The sequence below is a fragment of the Taurulus bubalis genome (genome assembly GCF_910589615.1).
Source record: "Taurulus bubalis genome assembly, chromosome: 19".
Taxonomy (NCBI): Eukaryota; Metazoa; Chordata; class Actinopteri; order Perciformes; family Cottidae; genus Taurulus; species Taurulus bubalis.
The window spans coordinates 13653913-13677926 of NC_136607.1; the positions used below are offsets into that span (position 1 = coordinate 13653913).

General features: G+C 41.6%; 2 protein-coding genes across 2 annotated transcripts in view; one reads left to right on the forward strand and one right to left on the reverse strand.

Moving 5' to 3' along the window:
• Nucleotides 1–24014, reverse strand: part of astn2 (astrotactin 2) — a gene marked incomplete at both ends in the record, with an annotated part of 231808 nt that overhangs the window by 32837 nt on the left and 174957 nt on the right. Inside the window, 6 exons of the mRNA XM_079235676.1 lie at nucleotides 1205–1353; nucleotides 3069–3202; nucleotides 10260–10582; nucleotides 21426–21605; nucleotides 21828–21932; nucleotides 23086–23210. Coding sequence (XP_079091802.1) covers nucleotides 1205–1353; nucleotides 3069–3202; nucleotides 10260–10582; nucleotides 21426–21605; nucleotides 21828–21932; nucleotides 23086–23210 — 1016 coding nt within the window. The remainder of the gene's footprint in view (nucleotides 1–1204; nucleotides 1354–3068; nucleotides 3203–10259; nucleotides 10583–21425; nucleotides 21606–21827; nucleotides 21933–23085; nucleotides 23211–24014) is intronic.
• On the forward strand, nucleotides 15565–17616 carry trim32 (tripartite motif containing 32; the record flags this gene model as incomplete). The annotated part of the gene is made up of 1 exon (XM_079235677.1): nucleotides 15565–17616. One exon carries the CDS (start codon nucleotides 15565–15567, stop codon nucleotides 17614–17616), a length of 2052 nt encoding a protein of 683 aa, XP_079091803.1.

Here is a 24014-nt window from a genome sequence, read left to right on the forward strand (position 1 = left end):
TGACAAGATTTATAGTGGTGACTGGCATAAAGCAGAGTGAGTCACCCACACCATCTGCCCCTTCCTACCTCACCTCTGCCAGCATGCCTGTGTCTAGCTGTCTGTAGCCTCTCCCCGCTCGCTGGTGCCCACTCTTCATCAGCACTCCTCCCAGGGGTGATCGATGGCCTGTCCATACTTCCCAATGACTAAAGCCAGGTTCTTCCAGACCACCTCATTTCTCCAATATTATTAAATTCTTTCCTATCGCCCTTCCGCTGACTCACCCCATCCGCCTTGTCACAACCATGACCGCTTCCCTAGCCCTCCGGCACAATGGTAAGCACCATTTACGGCGCTTGATAAATTGCCCTATACGTCATCTTCTCCCATCCTCAGTCTAAGCTCTTCCTTCTGTTCTCTATCCAGTCCAAAACTTTAACCGAATTCCCTCCAATTGTAACTTCTGTAACTGCTTAGCAGATACTTATATTTGTTTTAACACTGTGGACAATGTGATATTCCTTATATCTGTAGTAAAAACATGCAGTGGAATTTTGTGAAAAATTCAGCGAGTCACACGGCTATCACAAGTCTAACACAATTACACAATTTAGAGCGTCTTCCATTCGGGGTTTCCCTCCACTGTTCACAGATGTGGAAAAGGAAGAAGAGACTCCACACAAACCACACAGTACTTATTCTCTTCCTCAGTACTTGCATGTGTGTGTGTGTGTGTGTGTGTGTGTGTGTGTGTGATGTGTATGGTTTGTATGGCTGTGAGTGTGCATGGTTATGGCATTGAGAAGAATGTTCCAAACACATTTATAAACTGTCTGGTGAATAACAATGTATTATTATGGTCTTCGATATTTGTGTTCTAAGATATAAATGGTCCATACTCAGTATAACTATAATCCCAGGGCCAGTGTGCATTCATGTTAAGTAAATTGAGTGAATAATGCTGCCAGAAGGTTTTGCACTGGTGCAAAAGTGTGGAGCAGGCTTTGGCTACAGATTATGGACCATGTTGGAAATAAGTGCTTTCACTTCAACAAATTTTTAGTTTTTTAGTCTGATAATAATCCATGAAAAAAATCTAGCAATCAACTAACCAACCAACTACCCAATAAATACATCAAGCAAACAGACACAGCTCACATCATATCATAGTATTTGAATCACACATTTACAACACTTAAGCTTGAAATGGAGTTTTCCCTACCTGTGTAGACCTCTGCCTCCGAGGGATCCTCAACTCGTTTATGCTGGACGATGTAGTCAGAAACTTTGCAGCCAATCAGAGGCTCCACATCCATCCACTCCAGGGCCACCATTGTGCTTGAGGGCTCCAGGTAAGGGGCTAGACGTACACTGATGGAGCAGCATAGAAAGGGCAAAGTTAAGACAACAGTTTATTGCCCTCATCTGGACTATTAAATGATACTGTGTGTGTGCAATATCATAACATGTGGGCATGAACATACAAAAGTAAGACTCCCATGTGGTCGTTGTTATGTTAGAGTAGAGACTGTCACACCTTTGCCTGTACACTATTTCATTGGACAACAGGATGGCACACTTTGAACAAAACAGCATTCCGATGCCACCTGTTCTCCATAAGTGTTTCCTGTGCAGTTTTCCTTCTTTAATCCCTCAAAATAACTACAATAACTATATTATAATTTTGCCTGCCCTCCAGCTCTGTCTATGGCAATGGCTGAGAGAGAAAAGGTTATCCCTCTTTCATAAAAAGCCTGCTGCTCGGTTTGATCCTCACAGACAATAATAATAATAAGTCTTGCGGATTCTTACTGGTCTTACACTCCGGCACTGGCCAGAGTAGGAGATTTGGATGCTGAAGCTACTCTTCATTGACCCTTTCGTGGCAACAGGCATAGGCCCAGGGAAAGCATGACCAAAACTTTGGCTGTGGCACCTTGCCCATCCTCTCCAATTCCACAACCACAAACACATCAATACCAAAACCGACATAATAGCGTCTAAAGCTTGTGCAATACTTGTGCAACATATTTTTGGTAAAGTATTGCTTAAGACCAATCTCCCCACAAGGTCAATTTAATAGCTGTCCTGGAGTTTATCAGCAGAATGCTTTTCCAATGTTTGGAAAAAGGTAGATGTTCAAAATTCCAGTTGTATCTGTTAGCTTAACAGCTAAGGTTGAATGTCTATGGAAAAAGTATGCATTGTAAAACAATGTATTCAAGCCCTCAGGAACCGTGCTGAAGATTTTGTCATTGTTGCCACAGTTAGTATTGCAAGATACAGATGCACACTGCCCAAAGACATTTCCCAGCTGTAGGTTTTTTTTGTTTTAAAGCAATAGATGTTTTTTCACAAAGACCCCAAAATGACCATTTGCATTGGATCTATTTGGTCCACTAATATAAATCAGAGAGAGCCAAATCAGTGAATTATTTTCAAGCCCTTCATGTATTTCATTAGCTAATAGGACGTTTTCTGATTAATTCAGAGGAAACTCCCTTCTAAATATGTTTTCAATTATTCTGTTTAACATTTGGATAAAGTTGATAATGTGTGGAGGACCTTTGCAAAAATAAATAAATATTGTGTGCAAATGTCATGAGGCAAATGTCTCCTCTCTTGCAACTAAACTATATTTCATCCATGTTGAGCTTTTATTATTATTCAAGAGTGGTGCCAATAAAGATTGGCCCTGATTCTCCCCTGATTGAAAGTAATATACAAATAGGCATGTTTTCTTGATTAAAGGCTTTCTTTGTAAACTTATCATCTAACTTATTGTCTTTCAACTTTCTATTTCTCTTTAAAAGTCCAATGGCTAGTGTGGATGACTCAAGAGTATTATTAGGACACCTTGAATGAGAACATGTTCTTTTCAGAGAAGTGTAAGGATGGACTGACAGCTATTATAACTTTGGGGACTGTGCTTGTGTCTACAACTTTCTCAAGTCAGAGGAGACAGATATGTGTGTGAATGTCCATGTGCATAGATGAGGGTGCCTGTGCAGCATCAGTGCATGCATCCATGACATTTTTCTTGAATGCATGAATTCCTGGGTTTCATGGTGTCACCTCACACTCACGTTGGTTGCCTGAGGGGACTGCAGTTAGGCAGGCCATCTTTGCTGAAGGCACTCAGGTCACAGCGACACCAGTTATCAATGACATCGCCCTTTCCAGCACACCAGTATGAGCTCATTGTGGCGCTCTTGAAGGCCTGTAAAGGGTAACAGGTGAGAGAAATGCAATTATCTCTTGAAACATAAGCTCCCCATCCATCTATACTTACCCCACCCCCATCTCCCATCCAAACCACACACACACACACACACACACACACACACACACACACACACACACACACACACACACACACACACACTATGTACTTCTGTCCATATGATAACTCTCCATTGACTATATTCATCCTATATTAAACAACACTAACATATCAAACCTTAGCCTTACCACGATTAAGTGAGGACTGTCCAAAATGTCCTCACTTTGCGAAAATGCTCTCTCTCTGATTGTCTAAAATTGAAAAAGGTCTCACAAAGATAGACATGCACACACCCACACACAGAGTGACCTTTCCATACCCACCATTCCCAATTACTGAGGCAGAAACATCTCGCTAACGTCGACACGCTTACACTATGATATCATAGAGTAACTGTGACTTTTATGATGGAGGTGTGGAAGCTGTGCCAATCGTATGTTTCTGTGTGGATCTGTCAGTGTCAGTGTCGATGTTGATGTCGGTCTGTCTGTGAAGGGGATGGGAGGGGGTGTGTTAGGAGATGACATCATCTCCTAACATCTCCTTGTGCTGCTTCATTAACGGGCGAACGAAAAATCAAAGGCAGAAGCTCAGTCATCCTCTAAAAGGCAGCAAAATGCCAATATAACCGTCAAAGCAATAAAGTATAATGTCAGGGCTTTCCTAAAGCCACAGGCATGATAGAGAGTGAGTTCAAGGGAGTTTGCAAGCACTGTGGTTCCCCCTGTCACACTATGGATCAATGGAGCACTCAGTTATTTATGTGCTCTAACTGGTTGCCAGTGCTGCCTCGCAAAGACAACTTTGGAGATGTGCTTGATCATCGTCACGAAAATAGGACAGAATCATGCAGAAACATTATCACTCGGTACCAGGCATCAAACCCAAAAGCAGAGAAAAGCAACTCCTTGGTTCCAATACACCATGACATTCACTGATCCAAAAGCAAAGGAACTGATGACACCACACACATCTGTAAGACAACTGCGAACACAGAGTGTGCACACGCGGGGACATGCAAACATGCACACAAACAGACAGATGTATGCAGCGTGTTGATTAGTGAGAGTGACATTTGAGATTGTTATAGTCCAGCCAGGCAGACAGCCTGACCAAAAAAAGAGTCAGGGTATGCACTCAGAAGCTGATGTTATTATTTCCACAACGCTGCATTGTTAGCTGTAGAGGAGACTCAACAGTCTTTCATGCGAACTGACTTCTTCCAATACCACTTGCAGAGAGTCTTGAGAGTGAAAGTGATCTTAATGAGCAGCAGATTAGGATAAAGAGGCTGGAGAGACCAAAAGAAAAAGGACAGCAAAGAATCAACAAAACGAACAAAGGAACAAAGGTGTGAAAAAGGGAGACTCCAACTCCCAAAGCATTCCCTGCCTTATGTGGGACAGGATCAGGATCCTTTAGCGTTGAAGGCTTTCCCATTATTTATCATCCAATACAAGCCCCTTTAAATGAGCGTGCTGAATGAGCAGTTATTATAGCGAGTAGGCAAGCACGGTAATCCATGGCCATATAATAACCCCCTGGAAAACAAAAAAGGGGAAAAAGGTAATTACATTTCTCCTCCCCCCTTGCCTGAACCCATGTGGCTAACTGCTGCCAGAAAACAACAGCAGCAGGGGTCTTGCCACCTCATGTCAATGGGAAGCAGGCCACAGACAAAGGCAACAAGAAAAAGCTGGACTCAAGGTCTATGCACGCAGACAGACTAGACAAATATGAGAAATGAGAAATGACCTCCACTGCTAGGGGCAAAAGACAGAAAGACCACAGGACCGCCATGCGTACACCACCACCAGATTCCTAGAAAAACCCCATATGGGTCTGCGCACTTGATTGCATGGCTGCACATGTGAAAAATAGACAAAGCGATTACTGCCGTGTTTATGTTTGAAGAGTAATGCAAGCCAGTCTCCACTGGGTAAACAGGGAATCTAATTGTGGTTTAGAGAATAGGGTGGGGGGGGGGACACGGGAGGTAAAGCAGAGATGAGGATTTAGAGAAAAGCAAGAGAAAAGGACTGCTAATACATATACAGTGATAATATGTCATCGCGTGGCTGTGAAGACAATCATATATCCGGCTGGCATTAGTAAGGAAAATCCTTTAGTGAGATGAACAGACACATTGAGGGTTCCAGGAGAGAGTACTTCTGTGTTCAATGCAGAGATAAGTCAAAGCTGAAAAGGGGAGGATAGTCTACAATGTATTGATTAACCATACATCCTGCATTTCCAAGAACACTATAGATCCATATACATTCTGTGCTGGTCGGATAGTGGTAATAAACAAACCTCATCTATTATGCTTCATATTATGCAAGTGTTTTGATAAAGATGGTCCTATCTGACTGAAACAGTGTAAGAAGAAGTTTTTGAGCAGTCATAACATATTTTCTTTCAGAAACCAGCAACCCCCCCCCCCCCGATGGTTAATAATAACAATAACACATGGTTCTACCATTTCACAAATATGCCATGATTCATCTCCATTGACCTTATTGATACTGAACAAATTGAGCTGAAATGTAATCACCCTCTGCTAACAGAGGACAAGATGAGAACAGCAAGGCTACTGAGCGTCAGCAACAACTCGAGCCACAATTTCAAAGTCTTGACATCATTCTAAACCCAGCAGATTCACTGGCACCAAAACACTATTTGGACCTTTCCCTTTCGTAGAAGCCTGTCGTGACTTACAAGAAGGCAAGGAAGGCCATTGTGACCTCTTTAATTAATTACTCTGTTTGTCTAGTCTAAGCTGACCATATCACTGTCCATTTTCAGAGACTAATACATGAAAACATTAGCCAGCTGGCCCATCGTATTGATTTATAAGATGATCACCAGTGGTGGTAAAGCGTCTACGTCAGTACACCATCAATGGTGACCTAAGTGTGTGTGTGTGTGTGTGTGTGTGTGTGTGTGTGTGTGTGTGTGTGTGTGTGTGTGTGTGTGTGTGTGTGTGCGCGTGCACATGTGAATGCATTTATGTAGCATTTCCAATCATTCAGGGCTAATGGTGTTAACAATGGAACCAATGGGCTGCTTCAAGAAATCTTATCAGAAGTAGTGCTTCCAGGAAATTGGACACTGGCAGTTTGGTTCACCCAGAGGTTGAGAGGGTTATTGCCATGTCACTAAAGGATCCTCAAACAACAGGTATTGCTGATGTAATTAATGTTTCATCAACCAAATGTTGACTACGACATAGACTCAGTTGCCAGTGTATTCGGTGCAGCTAAAGCTAAAAGTAATGCAGTCTAATAAAACAACCATGCAATTAATCCTACATTCAGGAAGATCATACTGGTGTTATGACCCCCTCCCCCATTCATGTCAGCAAGGCTAGACTAAAAACCAGAAACACCTCCCTGTATAATTTTGCAGTACTGTTGTATTCGGCTGCAATAGTTCTAGCTAGCTGTACGAAACTGGTAATTCAGTGTCATATGTGCTTGTATAAGAATCTGTTTGATTATTATCTGTTTGAGCGTGCGCTCTCCTTGGTACTGAAGTGATGTTCTTGGGATCAAAACTTGCATTTTTTTCTTCCGATGTATGCATCAGATTAGGGGACCTGCTGGATTACCCATGACAATGATACCCAACCTGCCCTTCTGTATAATGCTTCGACTGCTTTCATTTTGGGGAAAATATGTTATTGCCCTCTTACGTCTGGGCCGCCTCCTGCCCCCACTGAGAATGTTCGAGACACAACCCTGCGAGGGGCTGCAGTAGTGCGTTACTGTGAGAGCATGACAACGGCCACTCTGCAAGATATAAAGCATTCTGACCCATTAGACTCACAACCAATTTGTTCAAAAGGTTTGCCATAATTCAGTCACAGCATCACAGGACATAGGACCACTGGCGAGCTCCCCAGGCGTTAGCTTATTTATTTATCCACTGAGGTATTTTTCTCTGGCACTAAAACAGGGCAGTATCTGTGTGTGTGTGTGTGTGTGTGTGTGTGTGTGTGTGTGTGTGTGTGTGTGTGTGTGTTTGTGTGTGCATTTGCGTGCACACCCCAGGCCTGTAAGCAAGACCACCTTAGTCGAGTCCAAGCCAACTCCAAGACTGGTTTTACTCAAATTCAATTCAAGAACAGGTTTAAATCAAGTCAAGCCCAAGAAAAGAGCAACTTGAGTGGAATTCAATACCAAGACACTGAAGGAATGAACTTTCCTTCCAAATAATCTAAAAATGGAAATACAAATCTCACATGCCTCCCATTATTTGGCCATGCAGGTACTTATGCTTTTATTTTCTATAATTTGGGGATAAAAATGTTATACATAACTATAGGGGAGGGGGAAGGCATTTATTATCTGTGGTGTTAACGAAACAAAAACTGAAATATCATACTTAAAAACATCAGAAGAAAGTGTCCCCACATGCTCTACAGAATCCACAGACTTTACAGGAAGATATTTTCATTTCATGTTCTTCCTACTGAAGAAACTGTTGGACAATGAGGCCTGTGGTTAATCCAGAAGCGGCATTGTCTATGGAAAGAGTTGTTGCTGGGTTTTTTATTTTACAAATGTCACATTTCAGTTTTACCAACTCAATGGAGGCAAATATATCCGGGATGTACATCTTATAATCTGGATACTTCAAAATAAAACTACTAACATGGATAGATTTTCTCTATTTGGGCAAACAAACTATTTATATATGAATCAAATACTTTGAATCTACAGCAAACAGCCTGTATCCCTGGTATCCTTATTTTCCCTTAAATCCTTAACTAGTCATTAGTAATGTCAATTTGGGCACATGGAAAAAATACTGTATTCCCTATTTTCCTATTTGACAAAGCCACACAAAGCAAGCCATTTCTACAGTATAATTTTGTTGTGTGGTCTTTTCAGTGAAACAAAACCCCCCTCTGGCTCAATAACAAGGAGATTGATGTGAAAGAGACATGACATGTCCTGTCAAACAGTCAGGGAGCGGCCACTGAAAGATGCAGGTAGCAGAGAAAGGAGGGAGGAAGGGGGCCAAAGAAGAGTGACATGTCCATGTAAACCCGGACTTGAGTACATCTAATCATAAGATGGACAACCAAGCCTCCATTTAGATGGATTTGGGGAGTGTAGTGTAACAAAAACATTATATATATATATTGTAATAACAAAAGGAATTCATGTCTCAGAAAGCGTTTTCAACATGACAGCTGTCTTCCCAGATAGACCCAGTCAAGTAGAAAGCAAATGTGAGTGAGAGAGAGAGAGAGAGAGAGAGAGAGAGAGGCAGAATGAGCAGTTGTATCTGTGTGCGTGTGTGTATGTGTGTGTGTGTGTGTGTGTGTGTGTGTGTGTGTGTGTGTGTGTGTGTGTGTGTGTGTGTGTGTAGGGGCAGGTTATTTTGTCGTTCGTCTCTAATGCAATATAGGTATGTGCCTCTCAGACGAGCAGCAGCCGTTGCCGCCAAGAGAAGAAAAGAAAGAGAGGAAAAGAGGAGCAGAGGGACGGACCCCCCTCCCTCCCAAGAGGTCGATGACATCAATAAGAAGCTAATATACCTGCCTCAAGCTAGCTCAGAAGGGCTTGCCAGACCGATCCACTGCAGTCTGCCCCTTCTCCTCATCCTCATACATCTCACTCTCTTCATCCCCAGAAGCCCATGTGTTGGGTATGGGGAGGGAGAAGGATGGATAGCGAGGTGTTTGGAAGAGAGAGGAAAGAGACATTTTGCTCTTCCTCACATTTAGCTATTGATGAGGCCCAGTAGGGATCGCCTGATATTGATTGTGCCTTCTTTTCTTTGGGGTTGCGGTGCTTGTCATGGGCGGCACGTACAGGGGGCTTTGTTGTGTGTATGTGTGTGTGTTGCCTCTGATTGCATATATATATATATATATATATATATATATATATATATATATATATATATATATATATATATATATATATATATATATATATATATTTGTACAACAACATTGGTGCCTCGTTATTTCTGAAGGTAAGGTAATTAGATTCTTGATTGGGGGAAGCGTGAACCAGTCTGCTCCCTATGGCGTGTGCATGTGTGCGTGTGTGTTGGGTGTGAGTCACCTGCAAACAGCTCTGCTTTGGCTTACACACGCACAGAGAAGACATGTACCGGATGTCAAGTCAAGAGGAAGCCCAAAAAGAGCAAAATGTGGTAAATTAAATGTCAAGTGGAGCCAGGGCCCCCTCCTAAATTACCTTATGGAAAAGACATCTGTTATGATTAACTTTCATTGCACAAAGAGCCAACAACTTTTCATACAGGGTGAATCATAAACACAACACGGCCATTATGCTGATATCCTGCCACTAGTTCATATATATATAACTACATCACACATTGACTTCCCCGCAAAAGGAGAAAACCATGATGTAATCTTTTTATGCCTTCCTTATTACAGTGCTCAATTCCAGTGGTCAAAGTTAACCAACTAATGCCACCTAGAGGCGATTTGTTACAACAGCCTCAGTGCGAACGCTTCAGAGCACAATGGATGTGTACAGTCCGGAAGGATTACGCCATCATGAGATTGTATATTAGAAAGACATACTGAAGAATTTACATGTGCTTCCTACAGATGATACCTTTTGTCTGTTTTTGCAGAAATGAAAGTATAGCCACATCCCAACCAATTATAATTGGTCTAATAGTAAATTGACACAGTTTATACCCTTATAATGAATCATCCAGAATGTAGCTTAGCTTCAGTGACATTATGGGTCACTCCTCTCAATCAGAAATACTTTTGATGGTATAGTTGGATGTGGATGTTTTTATTATTTTTTCTTTTTTTCCTCCAAATCCAGTGACGATGTTGACGCTTCAGATCTTTTGACTTAATTCTCTTTCTTGTTTTTACGGTCCTTCTCCCTGCCTCTCCCCTCCCCTTCTGCAAACACATCCACATGCACGTGCAAACAAGCAAACACACACACACACACACCGTCTTCTTACCCCCATGCTGATTTCTCACCTCTTTGGTGACGTTGTCTTGAACCAGGCTGTAGAGGGCCACCACACGGCTGACTTCCAATAGCACAGGGATGGGGGAAGGCGGCTCTCCACTCCTGCTGTTACCAGTGCGGCCTCTTCCTGACACTCCTCCCATCATGGCCTGGTGATGGCACAGGTGGCAGCCAGCTGGACAGCTGCCTTTCTCCTCGCAGCGGATCTCCACGCCATTCACCATGTCGTCAGACAACAGCTGGCTCTTCTGCAGTGCCGACAGGTAGCTGATGAAGGGAACCGACTTCAGCTCACGCCGCCCACCTCCACCAACCCCCTGGTCTGTTGCCTCTGGAGAGGTAGTCAGAAGAGGAAGGGAGGGTTGTGGAGTGATGGGGTGCAGACAAAGAAAACTAAAGTTAACAACAGTCCTTATTTACGTTCATTTTAGGTTTCATTTAGGTTAGTAGCAAAGAGCATCCACAGTCGCTCAGTTGCATAAAGCATCCACATCTGGATGTACTTTTGCTTGCTGCCAAGGAAAAGAAGAAAAAACAACAACAACTAATCCCACAGCCATCAGTTTAGACAAAGGATGCATGGGAGGGAAAGGGTGTCAGTGGCTTCTTCTCCTGATTGTCAATTACCACTATTTGATGTTCTCAGTAGTTGGGGTGAATTCTTCCTCATCATTTCCTCTTTCAGTGACAACAACACACCATGTGGAAAGAAGAGGTGACGAAAGAAGCAGGGGAGGAGTAGAAACAGGAGAGAATGCTACTTGGGTGTTGAGTGTTTCATTTGGAGGATACATCAGGCCACATGTAAACAGTGGAGCCATGTTGTTTGCCATCTGTACTGATGTGGCAGCATTTGTGTCTATTTGCTTTACACGAACGGCCACATATGAGAGTTTTCCAAATTAGGAATATAATGTTTTTTCTAGTGGCAAACATGTGTATTCAAGTAGGAATTACTGGCTTTTGATATTGCTTTGAGACACGATTCATCATCAGTCAGCACATAACCCAAAGCATAAGAAATGTGCTACAAATGTATGATTTCACCAATCAAAGCACTGATATAAGGGTTAAAAACACTGAGTATGTACTTAAATGTAGGTTGGCATGAGTAACCTAAGCCCTATACAGATTAATGAGGCCCGCCACGAGAGTTTAAACACATAAATGTACAAGTGTTTAAGATACAATCACACCCCCATTCACATGCATAGAGAGACACATGGATGGATGGATGGATGGAGGAAACTACCAATGCATACAATATATACAGAAGCTCACTTGTGCACCCACACAAAAGAGAAGGAAGCCCAAACCTGAAGAAAGTGGGTAAGACAGCAGGAGTAAGGTATGGTATTTTGGACCAATTAGGATTAATATTTCTAATTACTTATTTCCTTTATTTCCAATTTAAAGACAGTGAAATTAAAGATCTTTAAAACTATTGTCAGTGTCAAAAGCACAACATACAGTCCATGAACCCAAATGTGACAGAAACATGTGTTACAGAACTCCTGTAATATCAACAATTTTAATAAGTTGACCCAAGACATGAAAAGGGTGTGTGTTAGATTTCAACTATTTGTTTCTCAAACACAAACGAATGCCGACACATGTGATGTAACAGCTCCAAGGAAAACAGAACACGGGTGAGGCAGTTTTCAAACTAATATTTCAGTGTATCAAGTTGATGTGACATGTAAACCAAAGTTAATAAAGCATTCCAAAATGATTTAATAAAATATATCTGAAATTAGTTTTCAATTTTGAAAAGGTCTTGATGTAACTCAAAGCTGCAAAAAGTTGTATTTTCTGTACCGTTGACAATGCAAAGCAAGCAAACATCATGTGATTACTGAGAATGCACTACTTTATTAAGCTGGTGTTATGTTGTTTTGTTAAAAGCCTAATAATAAAAAGACGTAACTTGAATAATGAACTAAGTCTCAAAATGTTTTCCATGCTTTAGCAAATGAATGCATTGTCCATTGTAAAGGATAAAAAGAAAGACAAAAGTAAAGTTGCTTTTTACTTCACACAACTGACTTTTTGGCTTGCTGAATAACAACAACTTACAATTAAAAGTGCATAAAGAGTCGAACCAAAAGAAATAAATGATTGCATAGCTAATAGGCGAGACTAAACAACCAATCTGTCGCGGCAATTCACTGCCATATAATTAATAATTGACTGTAGACAATTTGGGGGGTTACTGTGGTTATGAGTCCAGTGGAGGTTCTGGTGAGGTAAACACAAATCCAAATCTAAGGACACGACCCCCACAATTGTTGCTATGACCCTGTTGCGTGTGTGTGTGAGAGAGAATGAAGTCTGTGCATACATTTATTGATGTATGTCTTTGCAGCTTACTCCATGTGTGTGTCTGCAAGACACTGGTGAGCAGTTGAAAGGGTGGGTGGTAACTTCATGTGCAACAGTATGTAAACAGGCTCAAGGGGTGGCCCAAGAGCCCAATTACACGCACTTCTTGAGGCAACACAGACACAGAAAAGAGCTGTCATCACCCAGCTCTCACAATAAAGCCCTGCAGATCAGGTTGGCTTTGGCTAGTCAGTCAAATTCACTCTCACCCTCTTTAACTCAATACAGTTGTTTACAGCTCTGTAAACAACTGCATTTGATGAAAGATCTGGGACTGTCACGTACTGGCGGAGATAATAGCCAGGAGAAAATATACTCCACAAATGTACTGCGAGGGTCCATAATGAGATATTAATAGTGTGCAGTGTATTTCTACCTGTATAATTTAGTTTCCCCCTAATATTGTATCTTTCATGAAGCTATTTTTGTTGACTTGTTTTGAGACTATTAGCAAACTCCTGTAATAATTTCCATCTGGTATTCCGAAAGTATTTTGTTTGTGTCTCTATTTATTTGTGTTACACACAGTTTTACTGACATCTGACTAACGGTGACACCCTTCCCAAGGATGAAATTAAAATAAATAGAACAGCATGTATTTTGGTGCAGTTAAAGGAGTGGCCTGTCATCCGTCCATCGCGTCTCTTTGCTGTGTGGAATGAATGTGATGCTCACTTGCCTGTCACCAAATATAGTGAAGAGATAGATGAGTGAATTTCCTTGCCATTGATCTTGCACCGCCTTTGTTAATTAAAATGTCTTTGTGGACTGGTTGCAGTATAATTACTCATGAGGGACACATCCGTTCTGGCCAGGGTTATGTTGCCCAGGCAACAACAGCAAAGGTGTCAGATATCTTCCAAAGCAATTTAATACAGCTGTTGTTAGATGTGGTTACTGTTGTCATTGTTGTTTTTGCTTTATTAAAACATATGCTCATGCTACATGTACCACAGTCTTCTGATCTTAACATATCTACAGTAGCTCATATTTCATATTAATTTTCCACAGCCTTTCACAGTATTGAAAGTGACACATGCTCATAAAATGTGGACCTGTATGACCTGTGTTTTGTCTGTAAAGCACCATTACACTTGGTTATATCTTGCTATATCAACTAGTCACTAGTAACAGCAGTTAATCTACAAGAGTCTGATGATAGCAGGACTGAATACATTACATTCACTAAATGCGTTAAATGGCAATACAATTGCATATTCTACATTTCTTATGAACTTATTTGCTGTGCTTGACCAACAAACAGCAGTTTATTATATGGTCCAAATTCCCACATTTACTCTCCACCACTTTGTTGACAGGGGCGTTGAACGGGCATCTTCTCAAAGACTTATCCTGCCCTCTAGTGGTCTCTTACTATAATTACTGTTGTGTCTAAAAACTGAAATATGTCGCCACACCTGGACACATTCAAATGTAGTTGTAACCTGTGAGCAGTAGCCTACTTCAGGTTCTCTGTGAGACTCATTTTCTCAGTTACAGGTCTGTTTACCTGTTCACTTAAGTTAAGTAATCATATTTGTGTATTCTTTTAAAGATGGCCTGGTCCAATAATAAAGTGTGTATTCATGAACACTGAAAGGACATCTGTCATTTCAGGATAAATTGCATTATAAATCAAGTTTTACAAATTTACTTTTTGCATAATAAAAAAATAAAGTAAACTAGGTATAGTGTGCATAGAAATCAATAATACAAATATATTTAAATCCAATTTAAATGAAAGCCTGGCAATATATTTTGCCCTCTCTTGTGTGAATGGGAATGTGGCAAATAAAATGTATTCCCCTCACGTTGGAAGTCAAACAGGAAGTACACAAAATCCTAAGAACTGCTTTGTATAAAATAACACAATGACAGTGTGGTCGGCACTAGGACCCTGGTGAGTCCTTGTGTCAGCCCACACAGCAGCCAATCCAAATCGCCTCGCTCAGAGCCGTGCGTAATGCGTCACGTCGTCAACACTGCGGTTCCTCGCGAGTAGCTGCAGAAGCAGAGCCACAGCACGCCCATGAAAACCTCTGAACTTCGAAACAGCTAACGTTTGAAGATAAGGTAACGTTTTCAGGTCGACATGTGAAAAGAGAAGCAGTACAATGAGCTGCGTATCTTAGTTTCACATCGCACGTTCACCACAGCCCTCTCGCCCTGTGATAGTGTTGAGACAACATGGTCGCGGTGTGTCATAGGGCAGCGTTCACGTCTGTTGTCTTGCCGAGAGGCCTCCAATTTGCTTGCCTAAAATTATGAAATTTGTCCATGCAATTCGTTCGTAAGTCTGGAATGCACAGTCAACCTATTTTTAAGCATCAAGCGAGCACAGTCGTGCCCTTAGTTGTGACCTATATAGTGCTTGCAACTATGGCGTGGACCGATCGGGTGTCATGGATAAATATCAACACATTAACAATTCGATTATTTGCCTTTAGCAGCCTGTTGTGGAAGCTTATTTTCTTCAGCAGCAAGAGGATATGACCGACGTTAGCGTGACCAACACGTCCTGTTTAAGTAAATGGTTTCCTGTTGACCCAGTCACTAATATTCGCCACATGTCTGAACGGTAAGTCAGCGCCACTGCTGCAACTCGCTACTTTTGAAACAGAAGAGATAACTTGCTGTACACACTCATTCATTTTCCTTGCAAATAACCTACAAAGTATCCCACTGACGTGAAGGCAGGGACAATGTTGTACACTGTATCATTTATTGTCACAGTGATTGAATCGCTTACTTTTGTAATTTGAGTATCAATGTTCTATGCAGCTGTGATGGATCAGAAATGTATCATAATACATCATTATTTCCTCACTTGTGTTTTTTTTTTACTCATTGGATAATGTCACACAGAATGGTAAACTATTACAACATCTCCATTTTTTGTTTCGTTTATTCCAACTCAAGGAAAGAACCACAATGGAGGCAGCATATTCCCCGCTGGACCCAGATTTAATGAGGGAGGTCCTTGAATGCCCCATATGCCTGGAGACCTACAGCCAGGACCAACTGAGACCCAAACTCCTGCAGTGTGGTCACACAGTGTGCCGGCAGTGTCTAGAGAAGCTGTTGGCTAATACCATAAATGGCGTGCGCTGCCCCTTCTGTAGCAGGGTGTCCCGTATGAGCAGTATCGCCCAGCTGGCCGACAATTTCACCGTGCTCAAGATCCTCGATTGTACGATGTCCTGCAGTGCTGCTGCTGCCGCCCTGATGTGCAAGTCCTGCTGCAACCGCCTCCCGCGACAGTACTGCCATGATTGCGCCACAGTCCTCTGTGAGCTTTGTAAAGGGGAGGGCCACCTGCTCCAAGGCCATTCGGTCCAGCCGATTAGGGTGGCCGCTGAAAGACGGCGTAAAGAACTGGGTGGCAAGCTGGCCTCGCTGCGTGATGTGATGGGCGAAATTCAGAAGAAAAAGACAGCTATTAAAAACATTTCAAAGACCTTGAGACTTAAGTACCAGGCAGTGCAGCAGAACTATGCTTCAGCTGAGCTCCGTCTTCAAGAGGAACTCAGCAGGTCTCGAAGAACATTCACAGCTTCCATGGCAGAAGTCGAAAAGCTAAACGGGCAGGTCCTGGAAGAGCAGACTTATCTCCTTAACATTGCAGAGGTAAAAGTTGTGTCACGTTGTGATTATCTGACAATGCTGGTGAGGCAGAGCGATACCGCTTTGCTAAAGGGTTATGGCGAAGGCAGCGATGATGAAGAGCTGGATTTAAGGAGTAGCTTTCCCACAACGTTTCAGCTGCAGGAGCCAGGGCTGGTCAGAACAGAACACTTGAAACCTTTAGAAGTGGGCCGAGTGACCACAAATACTCACACTGTCGATACAGAGGAGAGTGGGCTGGAGATCGCACTCGAGGGTGATGGAGAGAGTGTATCTGGGGCAATGGGGGCTATTGGTGGTGAAAGGGGGGCTCCAGTGGATCTCTACCGAGACTTTGACATGGTTGCAGCTGCAGAGGAGGCGGTGTGTGGTTCACCAGGCAGCTTTAAGTCAAAGTCCATGGATGCAGGTGGGGGATCACCTGGAGGAGCTGGGGCAAGTGCAGGGCCTCCAGTCTGCCAGTTTGTGAAGAAGATGGGCTGCAAGGGAACGCTACCTGGCATGTTCAATTTACCCGTCGGTGTCTGCGTAACGCCACAAGGTGAGGTCCTGGTGGCTGACCGTGGCAACTACCGCATCCAGATCTTTAATCGCAAAGGTTTCCAGCGTGAAATCCGCCGCAATGCCAGTAGCATTGACAACTTTGTCCTGAGCTTCCTAGGGGCCGATCTGCCTAACCTCATCCCCCTGTCTATTGCTGTCACTCCTCAAGGGCTGATCGGGGTCACTGACAACTACGACAACTCAGTCAAAATTTACACTATGGATGGAGAGTGTGTGGCTTGCCATAAAAACCAGCTTATTAAACCCTGGGGCATTACTGCTCTGCCATCAGGTCAGCTTGTGGTGTCAGATGTGGAAGGTGGCAAGCTGTGGTGTCTGACAGTGGACCGCAACGTAGGTGTGGTCAACTACAACCGCTTGTGCTCTGCTGTGAGGCCAAAGTTTGTGACATGTGATGCAGCTGGAACAGTCTATTTCACCCAGGGCCTCGCCATGAACTTTGAAAAAAGTCTCAGTGAGCCCCACCTTGAAGGTGGCTTCTCTATTGGCTCAGTTGATAAAGATGGCCAGCTAGGCAAGCAGCTCAGCCACTTCTTCTCAGAGAGAGAGGACTTCCGCTGTATCACTGGCATGTGTGTGGATGCCAATGGGGATTTGCTGGTGTCGGACAGTGGCAGGAAAGAAATCCTCCAGTTTCCCAAAGAGGGTGGATTTAAAATCCTCATCCAGGAAGGCCTGGCGTGCCCTGTAGGAGTGGCCACCACCCAGAAAGGACAACTGCTCGTGCTGGATTGTTGGGACCATTGTGTCAAAGTCTACACATACATTCAGAGGAGGCACTCCTCCACTTCCTAGAGGAACAATCCAGTGTATCTGCACATGCATACGCATGCGAGGTTTAGTAGGTATGTGTTGGTATGAACGTTTGGAAAAGGTAGAATCACACTGTTATGTCACTTTAGTTTGGCTGCAGTCCAAACAAGTCTCACCCCAGCTTTCATTGGGTTATTAAATGAATGTTCGAGGCAGTTTGTTTCAGTTTAAAACCCACTGGATTTGAATTAAATACCGCAAATTAAAAATATGCACATTAAGCTGCTTTCTACCTGGTTATTTGAATGGACAGTGCACCATTTTTACATGAAGAAATACTTGCACAAGTTGTCACACTAAAATAAACAAAACAAGCCATTGATGTCAAAGCTAATGTACAAAGTACAGAAGATTTTCCTTCCTGTTATTCTGCTATATCTGCCATTTGGTTTTCACTGATCTGACTCTGCTTTGCGAAATAACACAGAGGAAGAAGAGCTAAAAAAATAACGTATTTGCATTTGGAATAAAGCATACCAAGGCTTTTGGCCTATGAAGCACTTTATTGTTGACACAGCACTGTTTCCGAGTGTTTTAGTAGCACAAACTAGCATCGATGTTGCTGAATGCACCTTTCAAGTTTACTGTGCAGTTACCGAATGGGAAAAGAATAACCAAGTATCAGCATTCAGGGAGCACTAAGTGTAGAATATTAACTTTCCTACAGGATATAGTGTTGACCAATATAATCACAACACGATAGCCTTTGGAGGAGAGCTATGTACGATGGGGATGTGGTGATCTGTCATTTACTGGGTTTTACTGGGTTTTATTGGGGCTCTGTGGGTTAAAGCCCCTGTTGATGGATTCAGAATTGGAGTTACTGATGTTTAATTTGTAGATCACATTATCGTGTTTTTTTTTTGTCTCGGTACTTATTAATACTGCCTAGTTAGCTTGTGTGTTGAGTTTTATCGAGCTTAAATCTACTGCCTGTTTTACAAACCCTATTCTCTGAATATTCCTTTATTCTACCCTCTCCTTCCCAGCCACAGCCTCCCTTAATGTCACGAGGAGGCAGGTTGAGGTAAGATAACATCATTGTCATCCGTTTGGCTTTTACTCCAGCTGTTCTGCTCAGTCGTACCTCTCACTATAAGCCTCTACATCTCCTTCTGCTGGCCTTATATTTTTGTTTGAGTTGTGTCCATAATGATTAGAATAGCAAAGATTCCAGATGACTTTTGTAACACTAGAAGGTGCTTACAATTTCAAGGCTTTGTTCTTTTTGTATGCCCTCTGGGCTCACCTTCAGCTACATCATACAATCATCTATACATTTCTTTTTGTTGCAATGCCAGTACAGCAAACATCTGAACACATTAAGTGTTGATGGGTACAGCAGACATCTACAACTTGAATAATGTTTACGTACATTGTTCGAACCTGACATTTATGCCATTGTTTTCTCAATCCTGGCCTGTGGTTACACACTTTTCCCCCCCAGGAGTGTTCAGAGTAGCACTGCTAGGATAATGAGGAGTGAAACATCCAGCATTCCACCCGCTGACGCTAGTACACTGGGAAGTGTTGTCTTCCTGTTGCTGTGTCTTCCTCAGGTTTACATTCAGCACCGGACAACTTGTTCTCCAGTGTTGGTAGATATAGGAAAGACAGCAGCCATGTACAGTGTTTTACAAGTTAGAGGTAGTCATCATTTCATTGATTTATATCCACATGCATTTTATTCAGATTTTGATTGAATTTCTGAGTCCATATGAAGCTTTAGAAAGATTATAGTTTCAGATAAAATAACATCAGAAGGAACCTTTTAATCAAAAATATTTAGTGGCCTAAATATGGGGAAACAAGTTAATAATTGAAACCCACCCATGTATGTAACATATTCTAAGTCCATATAGCCGTGAATAGTAAATATGCCTTCCCTCCAATACATTTTCTTCCAGCCTTAAAAATAAATAGTTTCACAAAGCTGACCTTCATTCTGCACCCAAAACCCTATTTAACAGCAACATACAAATATACATCTCTGTAAACAATAAGTATTTTTTATATTTGGAGAATAACAAAATGAAGCCAAATTTAAGCATCAGGTGAAATCTGTCATTTCCTCGTGCATTTTTGTTTGACATGATGTATTTGTTTTATTGTGAGCCCATGTTCCATCTCAACACTAAACTAATAGATTGTAATTCAAGATTGTCTTAGCTGCATGTCAACCTGAACCATAAACCACTTTCACTTTATTCATTGTCACTAAAAGTAGTTATCACTAGAGAATATTCAAACTTTAACTGTGACAGAAATAATGCATACAATGCTAAAAAAAAATCAAGTGTCCTTGTGTCAGTAGGTTGACCTTTAGTGTCTCACATCATCTGAATATGTGTTATTCTATGTCATTGGAGAGAAGTCATTTCCTTGCATACTTCAAAGTGTATTGATTCATACCAATGGATCATAATACCAATATGTCCATAAACCAAAATCCTCTGTGTTTAAGGTGGTTTGTCCTTTGGAGGCTTTGCATTTTACAATGTGTTGAAAATGGTACAGACTTCTGTCGTCAAATTAATGTTTGTATTGTTGATTATCCGAGTGCAATAAAAATTGACCAAACAACCCAAATATCAGCAGCAGTTTGTCTTTATGCTGTTCTAACATTTGTGTTCTCATCCCTCAATTATGTGTATTCATTCAATTCTGAGATCTCTGTGTGACGGTAGTGAAAGAAAACCTCTTTTGGCCCCATATTTGGTTGGCTGTAGATTTCCATTTAAACATTTTGATTCATGCTGTAAGAAATGGTGTGACAAGGACAACAATAATGATTCAACAATTCAGGCTTTTGAAACTCATGATAAGTGTAATTTTCTAAAGTAGAGGCAGATCCTTTGCTTCAGTAAAAGTATATCAAGAATAGTTACAAAACAATTACAAGTATTATCAATAATAGGCCTTTTAAGCATACAAATTAAAAGTAATTACACAGTTGGATACAAGTAGCTCAAAGTTATAATCTTAATCAATTACTTTCCACATCTGCTGGAAGTGTACTGAAAGCAGCTTTTGTTCAGGTTATGTGATGCGTTTCATTCCAGATGATTGCTCCACCACATATTGTTGACTTTATATTGAATTAAATCGTATTCCTCTGTGGCACATGGATCCTGTCCCTGCCATAAAGCATGTTGTTATAAAAACAGATGTGATATTACTCCTTTCAGAGGGTGTGGGGGTTCAACACTGGTCCCCATTGACCCAAAATCAGTTTTTCTTTTTTCCTAGGTATGCAATAGTATTTTTTTGGAAACCCAGGTGCCAATCAACCACATTGAATAACTAGACCGAAAAAGAGCTCTGTTTTTGGATCCCGAATAAACAGGATAAAAAAACAAAAACATTTAAATGGAACAGCGCTGCGAGATACTTTAGGGATATTAAGTTCCACTGATGTTTAATTCAATTCATGCAGCTTATGCTGCCTTTTAACCAGGAGCCGAATTCAGGCAAGATGACGTCTTTAAACATAACCCAGTTTAATCTATAGTATAAACCCTCCTCCTGTTAATGCAGTAACTCTTGCTCTTTGTTTTTCCCCCGCTGTGTATTTGTATTAGGTTGCTCATTTTGAATAAGAAAAAGGTTATGTTGTCCTGGTTATGTTTGATTGTAGCCACATCACTCCTGAAGTAACCAATATTTTATTATTCCATAAAACATGGCCTCCATATAAATCTAAATTAATACATTTTAAATTAATATATAGAATGTGAGGATGGCATCTCAATGGGATGTTGTCCTTTCTTCCTGTCTGTCAGCACACTCACCTTTCTGGTACTGTAGCCACAGCTGCTGCTGGGCCTTCTTGCTGGGGAAGTAGATGCTGCAGCTGAGCTCGGACCCATACAGGGCCTCAGATACATAGTGGCTGCCGTACTGCTGGAGAAAAGCCAGCAGCTCCTCACGTGTGCTCTCCGCTGACAGAGTCTTCAGCACCTTAGAAAAGCCTGCCAGTTTAAAAAGGATATGGGGGGGATTTGTGATTTTAAATGTGCAATTAAGGTGAAAAAAATATGTATCAGGGGCAGACAGATGCACAAATAGAGACATTAAAAGAACGATACACCGACAATATGCAGATAATATATCACTATCCTCTAATATTCCATTTAACGTGTGGTGCTTTAAATAATTTGACCTTCTCATGTCCTAACATGACGAACACTGACCTGTAGATAAGGTGATGGAGCTGAGTTTGACTTTGTATAGATTGCTACGCACTCTCCACTGCTGAACCATAGGATAGCCCGCTGCCTCACTGAATTGGGCATCCCCTAAGAAAGAGAGAGAAAAGGAAACAGAGAGACAATTTGAAACAAATTCCAGAACTCAGATTGATAAAAAGTATCTCAAATTAAAAATAAATTAATACGTAAATGAAATTTGTCTTGTCTTTTGAACCATTTATTGCAGATCCATTGCTATCCATTATTGCCTTAACATCATTCCTTTTCACAGCCCACATCCCAGCTGCTCCCGGATCAATGGCAGATATATAGTGCAACTTGAACTCCAATTGGATTGCTGACATTAGAAGAAGGAGCAATCTTGCCTTTCTCTGCAATTCAATTATCAAACTTTCACACTCGCTTAGAACTAAAGCCACAAAAGTGAAGACCGAGGGAGAAAAATAAATAAACTCCTCATGGGAACCTTGATCCTGTGCCTCTGGAAAACGTTTTACACCTGAGACGTTCATGCATGGTGAAAAACAAAAGACAATTTAGTGTGTGTGTGTGTGTGTGTGTGTGTGTGTGTGTGTGTGTGTGTGTGTGTGTGTGTGTGTCCAATTCTGGTGAAAGCAGAACCAAAGTAAAAATCTCAGGGGTCAATGTGGATCAAATGCCAATTTAGCTAATGTAGGGATTAGGGAGTGGAGGTGCAGGTGCAGGTTTGAAGCCAAGTGTCTAAGTGACTCTGTTCCCCAACAAAATGGGGTGGAACAGTCAAGGAAAAGATTAACGGATGAAATGGAAAACGGATGTTAAGTGTTAAGAGTTTGGAAGGTCCACACGTGTATGTGTGTGTGCATCATACTTTGCTTATGAAAGCATTTTGAGATGGGGTTTGAGGTTTAGCAGCACAATCCCACAGATGAATACTTAAGAACAAGCCCATATCTTTTGAAATGATCTTGCACTCTGGATTTCACAAAATATCTTATCTATCTCAACACGGCCTGGACAAATGTTAAAACGTCTGATGACCGAGATATTCCTAGGGTTTTTCACAGAAATATATTTTGTATTATGCTGCTGTATTTTGTCAGAGTTCAGAATTAATTTAGTCAGTGACCATGAACGGATCATAGAGGGATAATAGAGCTGCCCCGTTAACATGCATTGGATCAAATCTATTTGTCCATTACTCTCAACATGAGAGACAGACAAGTAAAACAAGTCTATACCCCCAAACACACGCACACACCTGTGAGGAGTTGCAGGTTGGGCAGTGGCTCGGACAACACGCCCCGGCATTGTTCCTCTACCGGTAAGGGGATGACCATGAGACCATCGGCCAGCTGGGGAAAGTCCTTGATGAAGTTGTTGTCCCTGGGAAAGACAGATGTGCAAACACTTAGTCCCTCAAACTAGAGACTTTACAATTAAATAATTGGATATTTAGTTTATTAACAGGATCCCCATTAGCTGGGGTCCATAGACGAGACAAAATGTAATACATACAAAAATGTGCAAAATATGACGTGAAACAAACAGTTAAAAATAGTACAAACAGAATAATAAAAAAATAAAAAGAGTACAGTCACATACCTAGTGCAGTCGAGGACTATGATGTATATTGTGCAATGCATCCATAATTTATACAAAGAAAAAAAAGAAAAAACTACAAAAAAAGACCACAAAAGGAATGGAAAACGTCAAGTGGTAATGGCCTGAGATGCGCGTTTAATAATTTTTTTAATGGCAGATTTTTACCTGTGTGAATTATGTGAACCAGGCAGTCATGTGGCAGTTTGTGGAATATCAATACTTGTGATGCTAGTACCTACACTAGTTGCCACATATGTACACGGATACTATCCAGTAACAGTTTGTACCAAAAAGTTACCAAACATTTGGGAATACAAAGATGTGCGCCTCTGCTTTATCTAAAGGTTGTGTTTGATAGTCAGGGGTGCAGCAACAAATGCTGAACTCCATGAAAACAACTCGACACAAATAAATATCTCCAATCCCCTCATGTTGCAGTGACCCGTCCAGCTGCTGGTCTCCTGAATCATTCAGAGACGGGGATTCAGAGAATTTCTATCTTACAAGATGTTCTGTGAGAATGTGCTGATATTTCTCCAGATTCACAGAGGTTACCATGAAGATGCTCGGCTCATCGGTTGCTCG